At 36.4% G+C, this 24,157-nt stretch overlaps 1 protein-coding gene across 5 annotated transcripts in view; it reads left to right on the top strand.

The window, feature by feature from the left end:
* The window catches only part of IL16 (interleukin 16), a 162,075-nt gene that overhangs the window by 66,576 nt on the left and 71,342 nt on the right, over positions 1-24,157 (top strand). For 3 of the 5 annotated variants that reach the window (XM_012542097.3, XM_031955651.1, XM_031955652.1), the window contains exons 3-4: positions 8,641-8,777; positions 21,591-21,723. The exons of 1 other annotated variant lie outside the window; for it this stretch is intronic. In XM_012542097.3, coding sequence (XP_012397551.2) covers positions 8,641-8,777; positions 21,591-21,723 — 270 coding nt within the window. The remainder of the gene's footprint in view (positions 1-8,640; positions 8,778-21,590; positions 21,724-24,157) is intronic. One more of the 5 variants, XM_023496741.1, reaches the window with a different exon arrangement.

Raw genomic sequence — 24,157 nt, forward strand, 5'->3', positions numbered from 1 at the left:
TTTCCAGATATCAAAATGGTATGATGGATATAAATAAATTAACCAATGATTATCCATGAACACCTTCTGTGACTTAAAAGGAATTCTACAAATTTTTATTTTTGGCTTTATCTTACTTATTCATGATAGTGTATCAAAGGTACATGAGATTTTCTTACACTATGTTGATATGTTTGGTTTTGTTGATTTCCATTTGTGAATAAATGATTTGTTTCTTCTTTTGTACTTGATATTGAAATCTTCTACTTTTGTCATCTTCATGTCTGAAAACATCCTTCTCCCCTCCTCTACCAAAGAGAACTAAACTCTAAAACAAAAATTAGAAAACAAAGTGGAAAAAAAAAACTTATGAAAAACCAACCAGGGCTGCTATTGTTTGTAAAGGTTTCCAGGTTGCTCCACCTACTTTCAGTAAAAACCATATAATCCTTACCATTAATTGGCCAAACAATGGTTCAGTTATATCTGGAAAGGGCTGACTCCCTGGGAGCAGTTATGTGTGTAAATTATTTCCTTGAGACAAAGACAAGTACCCAGTGAGGCAGAATGAAGTAGAATTTGTACATGACTTTTTGTACCTTTTCTGCATGAGTAAGTGTGTTCATTGAACTGATCTGTATGCTTCTAATAAACCGGACAGTGAAATGAACAGAACGTGAACATTTATCTCTTCACTTTTAAATTTCATACTTGATTAGCACACCATTTAAAAAGGATGTGAAGAGCTGAAGAGTAGAAAGGAGAGCATTCAGGTTGGTTGACCTTGGCTTTTGAAGGTTAGTTGAAAGAACTGGAGAGATTTAGTGCCTACAAGTGAAAGGTATTTGTAACTATCTCTGAAGGACGTAATGTAGAAAAGGAACTTGTTTTACTTTTAGGCCCATAAACTAAAGCTGTAAACAACTAGGAGTACTCTTCCCCTTTGTAAACCATCTAGTAAGGAAGCTTTGTGTAGTTTTTGAATTTTCAGAAGATGGTGACTGAAATGATGAGATATCTGGAAATTATGCCATTTGAAGAAAAGTTGAAGAAACCTAGGAATGAAGAAGGGAAGACTAGAGAGAGTGGGTGAATGTTGAAGTATAGAGTATATTATACTTTATGTAAAGAAAAAGAATCCTAACAATTAGTTATCTTAAAGTAGAATTGGGGCAAGCAGGTAACAAAATAAAGTATGATATCTCAAGTCAGGATCCTGAGTTCAAATCTGGCCTTAGTCACTTACTAGTTGTGTGATCCTGGCAAATCACTTCATTTTGTTTGCCTCAGTTTCTTCATCTGTAAAATGAACAGGAGAAGGAAATTATAAATCTTTCTAATATCTTTGCCAAGAAAACACCCAAAAAGGGTCACAAAGAGTCAGGCATGATTTAAAAATGGCTGAACAACAAAAAAGTAAAATAAGTTGCCTCAGAAAATGGCGGGTTTTCCCTCCAAAGTATTTAAGACTGAATTATCAATTCTAGAGTATATTGCAGAATGGATACTCTATAAATAAATATATGCTAGATTAAATAGTCTTTAAGGTCCCTTCAGATGGTATGATTTTCATTTTGTGGTCCTGTGACCTTTGTTTCATTTTAACCAAATTCATTAAGCACTTACACTATGCAAAGCACTTTCCTAGGCTTATTGTTAGGGTATACAGAACTTTTATTTTGATATTTTAGAGGATTCTTGAATCAGCTTACATTATTCCCATGATGAGCAGTCAGTGAGAAGTTACATGTGGGAACTGGACCATCCATCAACACTTCTCTTCTACCCCTTAAATGAGCAGATTGGTTTTATGTGGAAAACTACTGCACTCACATACAGTGAGGATACATTAGAGCAGTCCCAGCACCATGTGATATGTGGATTCCACCAGTCACACAACAGTTTTCCAAATACTTACTTCTATATCAACTAATCAATGTGTTTATTGAGTGACAAAACATATGTCTAGTATCATGCTAGGCACTGTTAAGAATACAAAGATAGGTTTATGTTGACTAGAAGGAAAAAGCAACATGAGAAGGAATTATGGAAAAATTCAGGGCTGAATTATGTGGTCATTGTTATAAGCACAGTAGTCATTTTGAGAGGAGATAATCATAGAATAGTGCCAAGGACACTTGATTTGAAGTTAAGGAGATCTGGGTTCAAATGCCAGTTCTCTTACATATTATCTATATGATGGGAAAATGATTTCCTTTCTTTGGGCTTCAGTTTTCTCAGCTGTAAAATGAGAGTATTGAACTAAGATGATTCTTAAGATTCCTTTCTGCTCTATATACTCATTTTTCTAAGTAAGTATTAAGGGAAAGCTGGATAAGTGAGAGAAGGATTGATAGAAGAAAGGAAACTTATACTGGTAGTTGGTATAAAGGACATAATACACATACTATTTTTTTCGTGTTCACCATTATAGTATAAATATAGATTGGGGAAAACTTAATTTATATGAAAAAATATGAGTTTTAATGAATTCAAAGCTTAACATAAGCAAATGATGTGACATGATAGCATCCAAAAACTAATGTGTCCTTAGGCCATATTAATTGAGATATAATGTATAGAAGAGAAATTGCTACCATATACAACCACCTAATGAGGGAGAATTGTGTTCATTTCTCACATGTTCAGAAGGTGGCGATCAAGAAGATGGGATGCCTAGATATTATGTAATTCAAAGAAATGTTCAAGGGACTTGAAGAGAAAACTTGAGAGGGTGAAGGATGTTTGAAGTTTTTGAAGAGCTATCAAAGGGTAAAATTTCTTTTGTTTGATGAAGAACTAGGAACATTGGCTAGAATTTGTAACAAGGCGAATCTAACTTAGTGTAAGGGAAAATTCTCAAGAAATTAACACAAAACAAAAAATTGTTATTTTTTTAAAATAATCATAACTTTTTATTGACAGAACCCATGCCTGGGTAATTTTTTACAGCACTATCCCTTGCACTCACTTCTGTTCTGACTTTTCGCCTCCCTTCCTCCATCCCCTCCCCTAGATGACAAGCAGTCCTATACATGTTAAATATGTCACAGTATATCCTAGATACAATATATGTGTGCAGAACCAAACAGTTCTCTTGTTGTACAGGAAGAGTTGGATTCAGAAGGTAAAAATAATCTGGGAAGAAAAACAAAAATGCAAACAGTTTACATTCATTTCCCAGTGTTCCTTCTCTGGGTGTAGCTGATTCTGTCCATCACTGATCAATTGAAACTGAGTTAGATCTTCTCTTTGTCAAAGAAATCCACTTCCATCAGAATACATCCTCATACAGTATCGTTGTTGAAGTATATAATGATCTCCTGGTACTGCTCATTTCACTTAGCATCAGTTCATGTAAGTCTCTCCAAGCCTCTCTGTAGTCATCCTAATGGTCATAAGAATTGATATTTCAAAAAATTTGGAATGGATTGCCTTGGAGGAGTGGGATCTCCATTAATGGTGGGTCTTTAAATTGTCTGGATGGCTACTTGCCAAGGGAATTGTACTGGGATTCATGCTTGTATACAGATTGGACTAGATGACCTTTGCGATCCCTTCCATCATAGTCTGTTATAGCACAGTTGGGCATTCCTCTTCATTGAGGAGAGAATGAGTTTCAAAATGAAGAATCAGTTGTATAGTTCTGAGGACAAATCTATAAGACATGTTTTCTGGATGTCTCATATCAGATTCCTAAAGTAACTTATCATTTGACTTTGGAAGGCATAAGAGCCACAAGAGACACAGCTGCCATATAAACTTCTTCCTAACTGCCCTTCCAAAGGTATATGAAAGAATATATAGTATAATAACACCAGGAAGGATTGGAAGAGGAGACTTCAAACCACCATACTTAGGCCTTTACAAGCTTCTTGAAGACAAAAGCCATTCATTTTTCCAGTTTTTCATAAACCAAAGCCAGCCTAGTCTTAACAGAACGCATTAACATCAAAGTAGTGAAGCACTAACTTCAATGTTTGCTAGCTATAAATGGAGGACTGTATCAATATAAATTGGTAAACATATTATCCTATGGTAGGCATATTAAGCATGGACAACTTTGTGCGTATGTTCAATGCTTAGTATGAAGAATTCCATAATTCCAATATCAGCATCCTAAGGCTTGGAGTTGGGAGGAATCCTAGAAATCATTTAATTCAACCCTCCACATGATATAGGAATCTGCTCTATCATATCCCAGATAATATGTTTGTTTCCTACCCCAAGGGGGATCTTGTTCATTCTATTGTTGGATAATTCTAATTGTTGCAAAGTTTTTCTTATATTGAGTCAAAATCTTCTACCTCAAACTCTGCACTCATTGAACCAAGGTCTACCCTCTGGAATAACAAAGAGTGAACTGACTCTCTTTTCTCATGTGGTAGCCTTTAGTTAAAGACTATTGTCATGTATTTTCTTGGGGTTTTCTTCTATAGAATAAATTTGCTTGATTTTTTAACTATTCCTCATTTGACATGGCTTCCAGAGCCTTCACCATCATAATTATTCCCTAGAAGCACTCTGGTTTGTCAACCGTTAAGACATTGTTCTTATCATTTGGACATTATTCTGCTATTAATGATCCCTAAGGCCACATTAGTTTGCTCAAAAGCTAAATCACATTATTGGCACATATTTGATTTGTGATCAACTAAAGCATCCAGAGCTTTTTCAAGTAAATTATTGCCAAGCCAAATATCCCCTTTTTATATTTGTGGGTTTTTTTTTTTTTTAGTTTTTGAATTCAAATGGAGGATTTTATATTTATTCTCATTATTTTTTGTCATTTCTAATATGTTAATGATTTTGAATTTTGATTTGAATATCTGCCATATTAGCCATCTTTTATAACTCTGTGTAACCTGAAAAGTTGTTTTAAATTTAATTTAATTTTCAGTTCTGAAATCTTACTTGCCTCTTCTCTCCCCCATTGATTAAACAAAGAAAAACAAAATCCCTATTACAAAAATTTATAGTCAAGCAAAACAATTTCTACAATGGCCATTCTCCCCTCCTCCCCCCCCAAGAAAAAAAAGTATGAGTCCATGACTTCTTTATCAGGAGGTGGCTAGCATGTTATCATTACGAGTCTTCTAGAATTGTGGTTGATTACTGTGTTGATAAGTGCTCCTAAATTTTTTTTTCTAAATTGTCTTTATAATATTGTTATTATTGTAGAAATTGTTCTGTCATTTGAAAATTTTATAAATGTGTCTTTTGTGTGCTTATCTAAGTATCAGTAAAAGGTCAGAATTTTCTGGAACTTTGCTAGAGATATTCTGCCAACCAATTATTAATGTGTACCTGTTGAGACTACAAAACTTTGTACTAACTCAAATGAAAGCATCTTATTACAAAATCATAAAAAAAACTTTTATCAAATGTCCTAAAATCCAGGTATATTGCATATTTATGACATCCTCTTGATCCATTGGCCAATTTTATTAAAAAGAAGAAATTAGTTCAACTTGGCATGATCTGTTCTTAATGAATTTGTTTAACCCATAATGATCATATTCTTTACTAAATAGTCACAAGTATTTAATATTACATTTTAGAAAATTACCAAAGATATTTTATATAGAAAGAGATAAATCTCTTTATATATCTCTATGTGTATATAATTTATATACATATATATGAATTATAAACATTTCAAAATATATGTGTGTGTATTTATTTATAAAATTTACACATTTGTAGTTGCAGTGATAGGTATATTAGAAGAAGCACATAGAAGAATACTAAGAACTAAGTTAGAGATCTCTTTGTAAGAGCAGTATAACTCTGGAAATCTGTGGTTCCTTGGTGACATGTTTCCCTTCATGTTCCCCTGTGTGACTCTGGGGAAGTCTTGTGCAGTGGGCTATACTACAAATTGCCTGAGGATTTGATCACAAGGATTATTGAAGGGGTGATTGATGATTCTATTCACAAGACCAGAAATCACTGTGTCCTTGACAAGACCTCTATTTTCTTGAGTATGCCTGTGTTGGAGATCATGAGATTCTCACACTAATAACACTAGCACATCATGGTGTCAACTCCACATTTCCCCCTCACTTTAATTGTTTGGTGAACGGAGTGCAAGCCTTAGGTCAGTAACTTCATTGATTGTAGGAATCATTATATGATCACTGTCCCTCAGGGGTTTCCATAATGGATTTTCTAGTGTTCCTTGACTCAACAATTATATCTCAGACTATTTTTTTAAGTCACAGAAGGAAGAAAGAGTATTAGTATCAGCTGGTTTTTAGGATTCAGCCTGGAATTTTTCCCATTGATTGGATATAGACTATATTCATTATAGGGAAGATGAGAAATGATGGATTTAATTGGATGAGATGCTTGCTGGGGAAAAGGGGGACTCCCAGAGTTTAAAGATCAACTTTGGTTGATCTTTTAATGTTGTATGTAAAACAGGTAGAGAAACTAGGATATACATATACTGATGCAGCCTGTCAATATTTTAAATTAGAAAGAGGTAATTCTATGAAAAATTTCTAGAAATCTCTAAATAAGTAGCTCCCAGACTTGTTAGTAAAGTACCTTTCTCCAGATCATAATAGACTTATTAATATGGCTAAGTGGGATCCTGAAAGACTAGAAAAAGAGGTGAGCTTGGGGTCAGGATGAGTGGAATGTGCCACCAGGCAAGCAAAAGAACCCTGAGATTTAGATAGGTCAGGATCCTTTTCTGATGAGAGATTTCTCAGCTTTTCTAAATCTGTGCTTCAGAGTGGTATCCTTACTTTCTGGTCTGGCAATGCCAGTGGGACTTAGCCTGGGACAATAGAAAGGAGCCTTTAGGAAAGCAGAAGAAAATCTGGCTAAGGCTAGAAAATCTTATCTCCCCTCTACTCCTAATGTCCAGCCATATTGGCCTGGTTGGTGACCTCAGGACTAGATGAAGATGAGAAAAATATACTTCCTTCATATGGGCATGGATCTGCTATCACAGCAAAACAATACAAAGTCATCTAGGAGGAAGGATGGTGCCTAAAGACAGATGAGATTGCAAGGGAGGATAGAACTGATTGACATTCTTCCTATCAATCTTGCCTGTAAGAAGTTTGTCAAGGGGCTGTAAGTGTGGAAGTATAGTTGTTGAGATTAAGCTTACTCCTCAATTGGAACAACATAGAAAGGGGAGCAGGTAAGGAACCTAAGGTTTATGGCCCCAGATAGATTCCCTAAAATACAAAGAAGGCATTGGACACGATTAGTGTTGCTCAAAACTTCAGGAGAAGAGCAGAAATGAAGATCGGTTAAAAGAAGAGGTAGAACATGTAGAAGAAGCTCATAAATCACTTTTACGGATGTTGTGCTGCTACCTTAGGAAGAGATGGACAAGCAGTGGTAAGAAATGGGAACTTTTTTTTCCTGCATAATCTGGTTCCCTAATCTACTTCATTTCCTTATCTCCTACAAGGGTTATATGGAAAAATACATAACCAACCCTTCTCTGGAGATTGAGGAAGGATAGCACTTAGCTGAGGAATATTATTACTATGATTAGAGAGGCAAAGCAGTTTTTGGGGGCAGAAAGTTAGCAGCTGCTGTTAGTGACCTTGAGAAGAAAAAAAATATTTTCCCCACCCCTCAGCTGCATGGAGGCAGCTCATAAAAGCAGGGAGATCCAGAGCTTCTGGGATGTTGCTTAGATTGGTCTGTTATCCCAAAGCCTCAGAGGTAGGTTTATTGGAAAGAAAGAGAGTAAGAAGGAGATGAGACTTCTTTTTGGTGGAGCCATGAGAATCTGGGGTTCCTGAAATGCTTTCTTTTTGAGCCTGTGGTTATGTCTCTCCATAATGTCCTCTGGTAAGCCTTGCATACCAAATCATGCCATAAATTGCATGAGGTTTTTGAATGCAAAGAATACCCCCCCCAAAAAATGGGTAAGGATGACTTTGTTGGAAGTTCAGTGACATTTGTGTTTTTGGCATCATCTTCTGGATCCTTCTGTATTCTCTTAAGCATGACTGTGTGAGAGGTCCTAAGCCCCTGCTAGTTTCTCCCTGAAGAAATAGGAAAAAAAAGATCAGTATGTTTACATTGAAGGCAGTGGTAGAGGGAGAAGGAAATTTAAGACTGTCTTCGGAAGGGATTAGGTACTACTGCACAATGGTTTATGTCATTTTGGCATCCAATCAAACCAGCAGACAATTAGAGGGTGGGTCTGAGATGAGGGGAAGAGAGAAGGGACTCTCCTATACTTCTTAAAAGTTGCTTCAAGGTGAGTTGGTATGAAAATAAATTTTGTTTCACACTTCTGCCTAACACTCTTAAAGGATATTTAACTAGTCTCTTTCTGGATACAAAGAAGAGGATCAGAATTAATCTGAAGGATGGCTTTGCATAGTAAAGACTGCTCTTTTCTTTTTAAATAGGAATGGTTTCTTTTTCTTAAGCAAAATATGGCAAAATGTCATTTCTCGTGGTTGGGAGTAGCAACCAAACAGTTTACATAGACCTTAAAGTTGAGAAAGACTGGGTCAGTGCAATATCCAAGTGGACTATTTACATTTGAACATGGGTGTGCCAGGCCTCTGTAACGGTTTAACGGGTTTATGAATGTTTCATTGTGTGACACATGAGACCAGGTCTTCAGAGACTGTGAAATCTGATCCTTTGGCCCCTTGCCTCTTCCTGACACAGGAGAGCAGCGTCTGGAAGCAGTGCATAGCCACTGGGAGTGAAGGGCTGGGTATCCAAGTCTCCCAGACAACCACCGGTCCCTCCTTTGGGAAGGGGTTTGCTGTCAGCCATGTGATGGGAGGAGGGGCCACCTACAGGTACAGTTAACACTCAGTGTCAAAAGTATTTCATGTGGTTTACAGATAGCCATTTGCAGGAACTGTGGGCCCAGTTATCTAAACCCAGGAAAGTCTCTTTCTTATGTCAGCTGCGGTGGGAGAGGTGGTCCCTGGAAGCTTAGATGAAGCCTGATTTGGCTGTGACAGAAATGGATTTAAGTCCTGGGTAGGTCACACAAAGATTTTATTTTGTGAAATAGAATGAAACTAGCCAGTAGAGTGGCTGGGATAACTGGTCTCTAAGGGCCTTTCAGACTCTTTCTTTCCCAGAGGAGAGACTCCAAACCTCCCAGAGCTGTAGTTAAAGCCACAAAGGAATGTCTGCAGTAGATGTCGTTTGAGTTGGGAGCAAGCTGGGGTGGATGTGTGGTTGGAGGGATGGGGGAGGGTTCAGAAGGGAACTTGGGACTGTTTTTCCTTTCTTTCTACTGGGAATGGACAAAATGGTCATGTCTTCTCTTAAGCTACTTCTTTCTGTTGTTGCTCTATAGACTAATAGTCTATAGAGTAACTACCAGTGTTAGGTAAACAACTGATAATCTCACATGTGCATCAATCTTGGTTGAGGTAAGAATAGGAAAGAAAAATAGAAGAAAGGTTTTCTCTTCTTGAATCTGAGGGGTGAGAAGAGTAGAGAAGGATGAATCACGTTATTGCATATTGTCTGGCTCTCACAAGAAAAATAGTTCGTGATTCTATAATGTTGGCACTCATTTTATAAATCTGGGGTTTGAAAAGCAGCCCTATCAGAGCCCTAACTGGAAATTTTTAGAATTGGGGTAAGCAGCATGAAAGGTGGTAGCAGTGTCCCCATCAATAATTTTATTATTCCACTTAGTGGAGCAGAAGCAGTTTGGGACACAGGCAGTTAGCTACTAAAAAGGCTTATCTTTATCCTCTTCTCTCCCTGATCTCCTCCCCAACCTCAAAAGCAAGCCATCTGAGAGCTTTATATTTCAACAAATTATTTTTGGTAACTAGGTGCTAAGTTGCTATTGTTTCTTCATACTTGGTATTTAAGAAACCTGGTTACTAAGGCTAGTTGATGGAGGAGAAATTCTAAATTTTTTCTAGAGATATGTTTTCAGGGAAGGGACTGAAATAAAGATGGAATCAACTTCCCCACTCCAAGCCCTCAAAGTATCATGTCATAGGTGGAAGAAGCCTTAGGGATCAACTAGTCCAAGACTTTCATTTTAGAAGAGGAACATGAAATCTTGGAGAGAATTAACTTGTCCAAGGTCACAGAGGAAAGTTTATTTAATTCTCATTGAGATTGAGGATGAATTTAGGTAGAGTCAGAACCAAAATCTTTATCACAAATTGTTTGAGTTAGAAGGGATCCTAAAGATTGCCTTTTCCAGTCCCCTCAGTTGGAAGTGGAAAGCAAGGCTTAGAATCAGTGTTGCAGTGTCAGATTTCCTGACTCCCAACCCAAAGTTGAAATGGTCCTTTTATAGCCAGCCCCTGATCTCACAAATCAAGACAAGCTGAAGAGGAAGTGGGTATATTCTGGATCCAGGTTCAGCAACTCTGCTCCCAGACTCTGGTCTTAGAAAACTTGGAAGGGAAAGAACAAATGCCCAGGAAGGTATAACTCTAGTCAGACCTGTGACTTTGTTTCCCTTCCCCAGTTTGTTCCTTTAAAATATTATGTTCCATTATCCCCACCTCTCTTTTGGGGCAGGTTGTACCAAGAGGCAATGAAGAATCCTGAGGTATGAGGTGCCATTAATTACTATCTTCCTGAAGCAGCCTTTGTCCTGATCTGAAGAGAGACTGAAGGCCCTGATATGGCACCCTATTGCCTAACCAGATACCCCAATATTTCCTAGGCCCATCACACTATTTGTCCTGACAATCCTGTCTACTAAAGAGTGGAAAAATTAGAAAGTCATAGCACTCTAGAAGGGACTGAGGCAATTTTTTCCCCCTTAGTTGTCCCACCTAAGGGATCTCTTTACTTAGGAATAATGAGGTAAGGCATTTTCCAGACTGCTGATTTTTTTTTCAGACATCAGAAGTATTTACTTGCTTAAAGATTATTAAGAAATGTTAATTCCCTTAACACTTCTTTTTCTCTTTGTATTCCTTATTCTAAATGCCTTTCTAGTATCTTCTTCAGGAGCACAATAGAAATCTACATGCAGTTGTACATTTGTTCATCTCTTTTAGTGCATAGATCATTAAGAAGCTATCTGCTATTAGCACTTTAAAATTAATTAGTTTTGCCAGAGTTTGGCAAGCTTATCTTCTTGGGGGACTAGTGAAAGGTAAGCTTTAGTAAGGAAGAAAGAAAGGTATGGAACATGGGACATTATAATAATGGCCAGATCTAAGGTAGGTCCCTGAGGAAAAACCTGGATATTTGAAGGAACAACATAATGAAATTGGGTGTGGAAGGGGTGAAGAAAGAGTGAAGAAAGGAACTGTGGAATATCATCAAAGCAAACCTTATCATTTAATGGAAGGACTAGGTATGCCCATTGACAAGAATTTTTTTTATAACTATAAAAATGGTATTCTAAAATTTTCCTGTAATTTTTCCTATGTAAATGCCTTTTAAATGTGATATTAAATTATAAATTATAAAAATATAAATAAAAATAAAAAGTAAACATAAAAATATAAAAATTATAAAAATATAAAATTTTATATAAAATATATTAAATTAAATGGTGATATTATGATGTTTATTTTAAAATAAAAATCCTATCTCCAGTATGTGCAAATGTACAATATTTTGTTAATGCAGCTTGGTTCTTTGAGATATTTTAAAAATTCTGTTTCTTGTTAACTAAAACTGCTCTTTCCAAAATTAATAATGGTTGTTTAGTAGTTGTCTGATGGCCTTTTCCCACTCGTATTTTTTCTAACTTCTGCATCCTTTGATAGTGTTAATCACTCTCATCTGGATATTCTCTCCTGGTTTTCTTCCTACTTGTCTAACTATCTATTATATTCCTTTTCTGGCTCATCATTGCATTCCAGTACTCTTAGTATTTCCCAAGGCTCTGTCATGGTTCCTCTTTTCTCTCTTGACTCTCTTGGTAATTTCATCAATGCTCATGGGTTTAATTATCGTCTAAATGCATATTATGTATCTAGCCTAAATTTCTCCCTTGAACTGCCCATGTCACTTTCCCCAATTAGACATTCAAAATGAATTAAAGCATTTCAATCTCAACATGTCTAGAGCAGAACTCATCCCCCACCCCTCCATCCCCCCAAAAAAACAAATAACCCACCTCTCTTTCAAATTTTCCTATCCCTGTGTAGGCATTAACTTTGACTTTCTCACTTTTTTTTTCATGTATCTAATCTGATTAGTTGCAAACTTTTCACATTTCTAACTCTATCTTATGATCCCTTCCTGAACAACTATCAGCCCCCTAAGTGGGTCTGCCTGCCTCAAATCTCTGCATGCACCATTTTCAACATGGCTACCAAATGGATTTTTTAAGCATACTTCTGACCAAATCATCCTTCTAATTAACTAAACTTCAGAGGCTTTCTATATACAAACTTTTCTGTTTGTTTTTTAAGTGCCTCTATATCCTGTCTCCAAATTATTCTTCTAGTCTCATTATGCCTTATTCCTTTTTCCACACTTTCTGATTCAGCCAAACTGGCCATCTTTTTATTCCATGGGCTTAAGTCTTAGTCAGGACTATCTGCCTTTAAATCTTTGATACTTATTAAACAAGTCACTTAACCTCTTGATACTTCAATGGCTTTATCTGTAAAATGATGACTTTTAAAGTCCCTTTTTATTCTTAATCTCTGTAGCTGAGATATAAGGCCCCCTGGGAGAAGAGATTTCAGGACATTGACCAATGGGGGAATGGTGGTGCAGAGATCTCAGGATCTTATTAACAGATCACTTTTCAGGAAACTGCTAACAAGTGAGAGAGCATAGAAGAATCTCACTTGGAATGCAGGGAGACCTGAGAACTCACCTTGGTGGGCATATTTTGGTCTTTATTGGAGCACAAATAATTTTCCTGTGAGCTACTTGAAATTGAATATAGTTTTATCCCAGCTGATGATGTCCAGACTCTCAAAGAGAAGTGGAGAAAGAGATAATAGTCAAGTGGGACAAGCTGTAGTAGCAGCTGGTCCTCTTGACCCCAGAATATGGTGAGAATGTGCTTGTTATACAACAGAATGACCATAGGCCAGATTCAAGATTATGGAATGGAAATGGTGGTGGGTATCCTGAGTTGGATAAAAGAGAGGTGGTCATATTGCTGATGTCAGGGCGTATTGGAGGTTGAGTAGAGAACTATACTGTATGAGAGGACTATTTGTGTGACTAGAATAGTGTTTGGGAAATAATTCCTGAGGCAAAGATTCAATAGATCAGATTTGGGTTTTGTTGTTATTTGTTTGACTCTCCATCACTCCATTTGGGGTTTCCTTGGCAAAGATACTGGAGTGGTTTGCCATTTCCTTCTCCGGTTCATTTTACAGATAAGAAAACTGAGGCAAAGTTAAGTGACTTTCTCAGGAGCACATAGCTAGTAAGTATCTGAGGCCAGATTTGTACTCGGGAAGATTGGTCTTCCTGACTTCAATCCCAGTGCTCTGTGCACTAAGGTGTCACCTAACTGTCCTGGTTATAATCCTACTTCTGTAATCACAAGCACCAGTCCCAATCTGAGGTCTTTGACTCCTGGTTCCCCTTCTCTGACCATCACCTTCCTATCTGTGTCATCTCCTGCTTTTGAACCAAGCACGTATCTCCGATCTCTAAATCCATCTATCAGCCCTCTCTTCTGACTATGTACAAGTCTCACCCCCGCTCCATATACACACTCCAAAGCCAATAACTCTGAAGTACTTTTTCCGTCCCTTTGGACTCCTACATCCCTCTAAAGATCTTCTGAGTCTACCATACTGATTCCTGGTCCTGCATCACGCCCAACTCTTCACTTCAACTCCCAGGCTAGAAGTTCTAATGAAAAACAAAAAGGCAACCCTGAGCAAATTTGTAGCTTCACACTGCTCAATTCAATTTCAAATTGGCCCTTTCGATTCCTCCACCGTCCTTTAATTCCTATCTCATTACCTCTCTAATATACCCCATCGTACTCATTATTCCACATCATTTCTCTTCATAGATATCCATTTCCTCCTCAACCCTCATTTTCACCAAATGATTTTTTCTTTTCTTTAGAATTTTGGTCACATTCCACATGAGTTACCTCATTTGCCCCCTTCCTCAAAACAGCCCTTCATTGTCCTGACACATGTTTTTTCATCTCTTTTTTTAGTCTCTCTCTTCCCCTACAATGTTACTTCTGACCCCACCTTTTCTCACTTCCTCAGGACTCCAATGCCATGATTTTGTCCATCTTTCCCTCTCTATGGGGTCTTTCCTCTACTGCTTTCATATGAGCCACCTGCAGATCTTAGAAGCTATATGATACTGCATAAGTTAATTAATCTCTCTGAACTTTCCTAATCTATAAAATTTCAATACTACTTGAAGTTATGAGTGTGACATGTTACAGGATTACGAGTGTCAAATGAAATGTATATAATTACATAAATGTGAATTATTATGCCTCCATGAGAGGAGGTTTGGATTCTAGTCCTGACTCACACATATCCCAGATGTGTGACCCTGGACAAGATACTTAAACTCTCAATGATCTAAGAAACTAAGACAATCAGTTTCAGAGAAAGTGAAAACTTATACTGGGGAATGATTGTCTTCCTATGGGAATTCTCTATTCTAATGAAATTATATCCCTATGTCAATTATGAATAGTAATTCTAAAATTAGCATTCCACAGCTGTTACCTTATGAGAAGGTATAGGCTGAATTGAATGAGGCTAATTTGAAGAGGCTAGAAAGGACTGTCCAGACAACTAGCTTGAATTAACCCCCTTCATAGAATACACTTTTCATTTTAGCTATATAAGTTATATGTGTGGATAGGGAAGTACCAGAGTACTTAACAAAGTACTCTGAACTTAACAAAAAGTCTGGTATATGTTGGCACTTGAACCATTGATGAAATGAATGTAATTGAAATAAAAGGGACTTGTCTATGAATTCATTGAACTAGGAATCAGGAAGACAAGCTGAAATGCTTTCACAGACACTTAGTATATGATCCACAAATAATTCATTTAACTTCTCAATCTCAATTTCCTCATCTGTAAAATGAAAATAATACTAGTGCCAAACATAAAGTTGTGATGAGGCTCAAATGAAATTGTATTTGTAAGGTACTTTGTAAACCTTTAAGCATTATACAAATGTTCACTATAATATACTTTCCAGTTGGTGTGGGAGGTATAGTAGAAGATCATTTTGGCAGAAGAATCAAACATAGCATAGTGAAAAAAACACTAGAAAGAAGAAAAAATATCTGGGCTCAAGTCTAGGCAGTAATATTTACTAGCTTTGTGATATTTGAGGGAGGTCATTTAACCTTAATTTACTTCCTGAGTTGAAGAAGGAGTAATAATGCTTGTACTATCTTTCTTGTAAGGTTGTTGTGAGGATCAAACAATAAACAAAGCCCTCTATTACTTTTAACCACTGTGTAAACCAAAGTGATACCATTATTGAAATGTTGACTACAACCTGTCATGACCATGGTCAGTGAGCCCTTTGGACAATGTTCCTTGTACCAAAGCTTAATTCAGTATCTTAGAGAAACCCCTAACCAACTCCTAAGGAAAATCACAGAGAAGAATTTCTCAATACTGAAGCTTTAAAATAAATCTGAGCAGCCTTTTGACATTGTTGGTAGCTAGTTGAGTGACCTTCAGCAGATCATTTTAATTTAATGGGCCTTAGTCTTAGGAAATGAGGATATTGGAAGAGAAAATCTCTAAGGTTCCTTCCAACTAAAAAATTGTGATTCTGCCCCTGAGGGTTTGAGTCTATCCATAGTATAGCCAAGTTTTAATTATCCAGGATCTGATTATGTGTTGGTAGATTAATGAGGCCTTTGGATTTCTACTCTTTCCCAGTCTTCTTGCTATCAGCATTCTAATTTCACATTCTGTTAGTTCCCCAACCAAAGGGAAGGAATCAGCAAAATTTGGATGAATCAGATGGAGTAGCCTACTATCAGTTTCAGGAAAGTGTTGATGTTATGCAGGTTGAAAATACTTTGGCAATTAAACATGGCAATTAAATTCTGTTATTTAGGTTTAAAATGAAAATAACATTTCTTTCCTTTTTTTTTTCCTTTTAGTTAATTAACTATAAGACTTTATCTTTTAATGATAATGAAATGATTAATTAAAAGTTTAGAGTATTTCTTTGACTTTTAACCTTTAAACTAGTGTAGTTAAAGGAAATCAATCCCTATCTGGATCTGTAATCTTTTCTCTCTAGACCTCTTTTATCATTCAGTAAGCATTTAGGTACTTCAAATTATACAGCACCTGGTTCATTGAATCATTGTAAAGCACCAACAGGGTATGGAACTCTGTGCTAAAAGGTGAGGGAAAGCATGAGTTTGGATGAAACACAATCGTTACGGTCACCAATAGTTTACAAATCCATTTTTTGATAGCATTATTTTCCCCACTTTTATAGATAAAAAACTTTAGAGCTTATGTGACTTGTTTCTGGTAACAAATTAGTGTACAAATATTTAGTGTCTGCTATGTAGGCACTCTTATTATAAAGAAAAAAATAATCCTTACCACCAAAGAAATTACATTTTAATAGGAGATACATATGTGTGTGTGTGTGTGTGTGTGTGTGTGTGTGTGTGTGTGTAAAATACAGCATAAATAGAAAGTGGATAAATAAAATATATGCAAAGTAATTAAATAAAAAATAATTTGAGAGGGAACATTAGTAAGAGTCTGGAGTCCAACCCAAGTCTTCTTATACTTTACACTAAGATACATTTCAGGGAGTTAATAATATAAAGGGGATATGACATATACACAAATAATTTAAATACACTATTATGCAAATGCCTAAGAAAGGTGATAAGTGCATGTGTATTTTGAGGGCAAAAGTAAGAGGCCAACTGTAGTTTTCTGTGGAAGATCTAGGAAGCCAGTGTCTTTGCATTGAAAAATACTTGATGGGGGAGTAAGTGTAAAATTATGGAAAAATAGGAAGAAGCTAGGTTATGAAGGACTCAGAAATCCCACACAAAGTAAGTGTAAGAACCCCATAGTGGGAATTCAGGTATAGATATTCCATAGATAACTATATATACAGTTTTGGCTCTCAAAAGAAAGGTAAGGTTTTGATTTGGGAATTATCTGTGTTGTGGTAATAAATGAAGTACTAAGGAAAATGTTTAGGGGAGAAAGCTTATAAAGATGGAGGCCAGAAACAGAGAGACAGAGGCTTGGAGAATACTCATCTTAAAGGTTCAAGAAGATAAAAAGCCAATGAAGGAGTCTCAAAATTAAATTCAAGAATTATTAATTATCGATTAATTACCAATTATTAATTATCAAATTAAAAGAATAATAATAAAATATTTGTATCTCATTGTCCAAAGGAGAACAGATTGTTTAGTAGGAGGAGAATGGCAATCCACAATGTAAAATGCTATGAAGAGAATAAGGAGAATGAAGATTGAAAATGGGCAATTGAGGGGCAGAAAGGTGGTAGGGTGGATAAACACCAGGCCTAGAGTCAACTGGACCTGAATTCAAATCTAACTGTGTGACCCTAGGTAAATTCCAATCCCAATTGCCTTCCAAAAAGAAAAGAAGTAATTGAATTTGACAGTTATGAAGACATTATTGACCTCTGAGAACCATTTTAATAGCATAATAGAAGGGAAGTCAAATTTATAAGAAGTTGATGAGAGAATGAGTAGCAAGGAAGCAGAAGCATTCTATTTTACACTACTTTTAAAATAAGCTTTACAATAGAGGAGAAAAAAAAGTTGGGAAGACAGAGGGCTAATTTAGAAAGGTCAGTTACATGATGAGGTTTGTTTGTTTTAAGAAATAGAGAGAGCTGGGTAGGTTGTAGGGAGATGGGAATAGCCAGTGGAAGGGCAGAAATAATGATAATCACCAGTGGCTTCCTTATATCAACTCAGATGAATAATGAAAATATTATTGTTCCCATTTTTCAGATGTGGAAAATGAGGTTGAATTGTGATAAGACTTGCTCATGATAACACGGCTATTTCAGAGGAGAAAAATCAAACTTCACTGGAATCAAAGTCTAGTGCTTTTTTATGACATGCTATAAAAAGGATATGGGAATAGTTGCTAGAGACATCATGATGTGGTGGGAAAGAGTGCTGAATTTATGATCACAAAATCTGGGTGAAGATTCCAGCTTTGCTGCTTAAGTAAAGTGACCCTGGGCAAGCCAGGGTCTCCTTGGGCCTTAAGTTCTCATCTGTAAAATGAAGGAATCAGACTAGATGGTCATTCTTATCTTGAAATCTATGATCCTAGAGAAAGATGTTGATGATTGAGGAAGAGAATGACATCAAGAATGTAGATGGAATTAATAATCTTAGTGAAGAAGGGGATACCTTTTCTTTTGTGATAAGAAGGAAGGAGAAATAGTGAATGATGATATTGAGAAGTTCTGGGAAATGGTTACAGCTGTTATAGTAAAGTAGGAAGCCAAATCCCCTACTAATAGATAGGTGTTAAAGGGTACAACCAACTGGGGGGGGGTGACTTAAATAAATAAAAAGTTTGAAATAATTGCTGAGGGAATGCATTAGAGAACCAATAAAAGCGAAGTAGGATTTCCAGGCAGCAGTGAGGATCCATGAGGAGCATGCATTTGACATAGGCAAAATCAGCTCAATTTCACTATATCCACCAGCAATAACTTTTTGGTATATGTTAAAAAGAATCATATAATGAGGATTATCCAGGTCAAGAATAACAGATCAAGGGTATGAAAGGTAGATTCTAGGGTAGCAAATAATAAAAGAAGAAATTTCATGAGGTCAAAGTTATATATATGAAGGCAAATGAAGCAGAGTAGTACAATGACAAAGAGTATTAACTCTGAAGTCAGAAAACTATGATTCTCATATGTATGATCTTAACTTTCCCAGTTCTCCATTCCTCACCTGTAAGATGAACTTTGAAATTCCATTCTGCATGAGATCTGTGATCTTATGATCCTAAATATTGAGAGTAGACTGATAGATTGGAAGAAATCAACAGATTGGAGCTTTAATAAGGGTGAAGCTCAAGCTTAGCGAGAGAGAAAAGGATAGGGAGTCATAGCTAGGAGTAGAATTTTGAATTTCAGGATCTTGGCAGTGATATAATTCCATGAGATGGCATAGCCTAAGACATTATTGAATTGGGAGATTATTGGAATTTAGGAGATTAAAGAATTATGTGCTCAGGCAGTGTTGCAGAAGTTATTCACGTTTTTGTTTTTGTGGTTTGTTTTTTGGTGACATGGATCCTCTTTGGCAGTTAGTCTAGTAAAGTCTATGGCTACTTTTGTTTTTAAATGCACAAAGAAAATATACATAGAGTTATAGAGGAAGCTAAAGGAAAGTAAAAATAGTTGTAATTTTTTCCCATTCAAATTTATATGCTCCCTAAAATTTATCCACTAATCTCTTGGGGTATGTTTAGACCTCAAGAAATCTCCTCCAAACAGGCTCAAGAAGAGTCAAACATGACTGAAACTACTGATCAACAACAATATGTTTACTGTACAGGTATGTCTTAGTAATAGTCACAGAATATCTGAACTAGCACACTTGGTCCAGTGCCTAGCCCATGATGCATAAGTTCATAAAAGAATTTCTGAAAAGTTGTGTGTAAATATACTGTATATCAGAAGCTGGCACACTAATGATCTGGAATGCAAAGATGAAAAATGATGCTATTCCTACCCCTATATTTAGCTTATAATTCAATAAAAGGGTTAAAGCATTAAAGCAATAGGCACTGGACATATGATTTCATTGAAGGAGGAAACTCCCAGGTGAGAAAACTCCCTTTTCCATTCTAGGTCAGTACCTTCTCAGTAACTTTTAAGTCTTAGAGAGTTGTCTAGAACACTAGAAGTTCATTGACTTGCCAGGGTCACACAATCAGTATGTGTCAAAAACAGACATGAATCTAGGTCTTTCAGGCATTGTCCACTAAATACATAAAATGAAATGTGATAGGAGAATGGAACCCTTTATGGAGGAGAAGGAAAGAAGAGGACTTTAGCAGATGCAGAGAAGAGGACATTACATGTTAAGGGGGGAAGAAGGGGAATCCTGGGTGAATACATTGAGACAGGAGAGGGCAAGGGTGAAATCAGGGAACAGCCCATGTAGAGTGTGGGAAGGGAAACTAGTAAGATCGAGCTTTGGCAGGGGTTCCTGGCAATTTAGCTTTAAGTCTTTCTGCCCCTTGATCTTTGCTGTCAAGTAGTTCTGTAAACAAATACTTATGTGTTCTCCAGGGAGCTCACACTTGAAAGGAGCCATGGGATAACCCCTCCCATATAAAAGTGAATAATCATTCTTCAATTTTCCTTTTGGTGTGTTTTGGCTTTCAGATAGACTGCTTTTCTTTAAAGCAGAGCACATAGAATTGGGAGTTGGGCTCTTCTTTAATTTTAGGACAGAATAGACTGCATCATGAAAAAAGTGAAAAACGGGTCCTCTTTTATGTCTCTACCTCAGGACTAGAATTTTTACTCACATAATCTTGACTAAAAGAAGAAATGGACAATGACCATGTGTGCTTTCTGATGATGTCCAATAATGGCTGCACCACTTAAAGTGTGGTATATTATAAAGCCAGAATAGGAATGGACACCTGGTTTGTAATGTAAGATCTATTGCTAATTAGTGACCCTCCCCTGCCCTACCTCTAATTACCTTACCTTTATGTCCTCCTATGGCAAATGCTATAAAGAAAGCTTTGCATTATTGATTTGTTAATTGTCTAAACCTAATGAGGCTATGGAAATATTTAAATAATTCAGATGAAATCTGGAAAAAAATGTATTATGCATGCTTTTCCCCCTGGAGAGCTGAAATACACTCTTGGTAAGATTAGATTAACTTTAGAGTCTCTAGGAGTTCTAATAGTCTATGATTTTTTTTGACTAGACTAAAATGTGATTATTTCATTCATCTCAGCTGTTTCAATGATTAAAACTGGTTGCTATGTGACTAATTTGAACAGTGACTTGATCAATGAACGTAAGTGAATATAGTTGAATTAACTATTCCATGACCCAATTTGACTAGGGCATAGAAAGTGCCTTGATACTAGAAGAAATAGTTAAATTGAACTTGCAAAGCCTAAAAGTCCCATTATTCTTTCTTCAATGTCTGAATGTCCACACAGGGAGATAGTGTGATATAAAAGGAAGTATATAGGCATTGGAGTCAGAGGATTTGGGTTCAAATTCTGCCTCAGTGCTTCCAACCTAGATGACCAATTAACTTTCCTCAACTTCCATTTTTTATTTGTTAAAAGTTGTTGGAATAGATGATCTTAATGATCCTTTTGAGTTCTGATAATGTGACTATATCTCAAAGTGGGGAGCGATACAATGACAAATAACATTGACTTTGGGGTTCTAGGTCTCAGATTCAGATCCTATCTCTTATGTTTATGTGTGTGGTCTTGGGCAGATCACCTAATAAGTTTAACTTGGGCTAGAGAGCCTCTGAAGTCCCTTCCAGCTATAGAATCATGATTTTGTTCTCTTATAAACCAATATATTTTCAAGAAAAGTCAAATTTGATATGAGCCATCAAGAATCTCAACCAACTGAGTTCTGGTGTCCACTATGTAGATTCAATGGGAATCATCACATGCTTTTTTCCCTACTCTTAGAGATGGCCGATTAGCACCAGGAGATGAGCTGTTGACACTTAACGGACAATCTCCTAAGGAACTCTCCAGCCAGGAATCGAAATCTCTCATTCAGTCAGCAACGGGCTTGGTCAATTTAGGGATTGCCAATGAGGTAAGCACAGGAATTTTAGACCCACAAGACAACTACCTAAACCTGAGATTTCTTGGTCTCAGAAAAGAATGAGGGAAAAATCTGGTTTGGAAGTACTCTCTTCCCCACCCACCTTCACCACAATCCATCAACACTACCAATGACCAAACCTCAGCTCATGTAGCCAGTGTTAATTCTGAAGGATGGTATAGAAGACCTTTGTGTCAGTGGAAAGCATAAAACTATTGACGTGTTAGCTGGGATCTTGCACTTACTCTTTGATGTATGACTATTCCAACCAGAACACATTTTCCATGAATGTGACCAAGCATCACTCTGAGCCAAGGACAGACATTTCACTCCATTAGCACTTTCTCTTTCCAATCATTCTCAGACATTATATATTCTGTAGAGGCAGAGGTCCTTGTAGCAACTTAGACACACTCATCATTTAGCTCAGACTTATAGGACTCATTTTCATCTGAAAAATAAATTCCGAATTCTGAGCTAAAGAATCTTAGAGACCATTTTTTATTTAGAGGAGGAAACTGAAGTCCAGAGAAGACTGAATGTTTTGCCTCCAAGTCACACAGCTAGATAGAAATGGAACTTGAACACAGGGTTTGTCCTACTATTTCCTAGAATTTCTACTGAGAGCATGCCTTTTCATGTCTAAAACATATTGTACTGGGGGTGAAATACATTTTTTAATGAAAAATAAAGAGTTTTTTGGTCATCCAAGAGGAAGCAGATTTCCCCTTGTTTTCATAGCTTATATCAGGGCTTATGTGGCTAAAACAGGGTAAGTGTGAAAGAATAATAGACATAGCTTTAGAAGACCTAGCTTCACATCTTGATTTTTGCCACCAATCAGCTGTGTGATTTTGAGAAAGTTCTTGGACCTTTCTGAGCTTCAGTTTTCTTATTTATAAAGTGGTCCTTGATAATATTTATGTTTCATACCATATGGGGTATCTTGTGGACCAAATTAGGTTGTGTACATAAAGCTATTTCTATGCTTTCAGAACTCTCTTATTAATCTTGATAAGTGTTTCTTTGAGGTAATTGGCTATACCCTCTTTGTCCCAAATGGAGGTGTCAAAAAACTTTCTATGTGTTTTATTGAGGCTTAAAACTTTCAAGAAACATGGATTGAATTTATTTTGTATCTCCCTCTAATTCATGTTAAAATGTAACCTTTTGTTCCCATAGGAATTATATAGTAAGATAATTTATACCACAGCTATAACATCTTAGGTACTATTCATATTACAAAAGTATCCAGATAATTTAAACAGTATTGACCATTCCTTGACACTTTGAGCATATAGAAAAGTTCTGATCCGGTGGGTACTTGCAGACAGTCTATAGGTTGACCTAGAGGGGGAGAGTTTTACAAGCTCTGTCCTACTCTATTCCCTAATATCATATTCTTCTAGAAATGTACCTCATATAGGACTATGTCACTGACATGGCTCATTGCCCATCTTAAGTCACTGCTATCCAGTGACATCCAGTGTATACATACATGCACATACACATATGCACACATATCCCTTATGTGTTCAAATACATGTGTGTAATGCATGTATACATATTTTTATATTTATAGTATATATTCACATATATACATACATATGTATATGTATTGTGTATAAACATATATACACATATACACACATGCACACTGCCTAAATAATATACGTAGGGGTTTAATAAATATTTATTGATTGATTGGCATTTGAACTTTATAACTAACTTGCTATTTACACAGAAAAAAGCCAAAAAAAAAAAATAACTCAACTAACTTTATAATCATTAGGAAAAAATATTTTAAAGGAAATTTTGCAAGCAAGAGCAATACTAATACAACAAATTGCTAAGCTTTATTTTTCTAGTTTGTTCATGTTCCTGATGGGTAGGACACAAGTAGCAGTTGAAATCCAGCTTTTTATTTACCTACCCAAACTATTACTTATACTGGAAGACATGGAACAAGGGAGTGTTTATTTATATGAGTGGGTGGTGAAAGGAGACTTGAGTTCTAATGGAGAATAGCAGAATTTTGGACTTGGAATCAGAAAGACAAACATTTGAATTCCATTTCTGATACTTACTAGCAGTGTGAACCCAAGTCAAGTAGTTCAATATCTCCAGTCTCAGTTTCTAATCTGTAAAATAGAGATGATAATAATACCTATAGTTAGATATATTAAAGGGTCTCGTAAAATGTAAGCTCTTTGAGGGCAGATACTGTTTTTCAACCCCCCTCACCATACCTAATACTGGTATAATGCCTCGAACTTGTTTGTTGTTGGTTTTTAATAGTTTCAGCTGTATTCCACTCCCCATGACCTCAGTTAGAGTTTTCTTGGCAGAGATACTAAGGTGTTTTGCTGTTAGAGTCCTTACAAGCTATTAAGTCATTATAATTGATAGAGACAAGAAACCTGCT

The sequence above is a fragment of the Sarcophilus harrisii genome, chromosome 2 (genome assembly GCF_902635505.1).
Source record: "Sarcophilus harrisii chromosome 2, mSarHar1.11, whole genome shotgun sequence".
In the NCBI taxonomy this organism is placed as follows: Eukaryota; Metazoa; Chordata; class Mammalia; order Dasyuromorphia; family Dasyuridae; genus Sarcophilus; species Sarcophilus harrisii.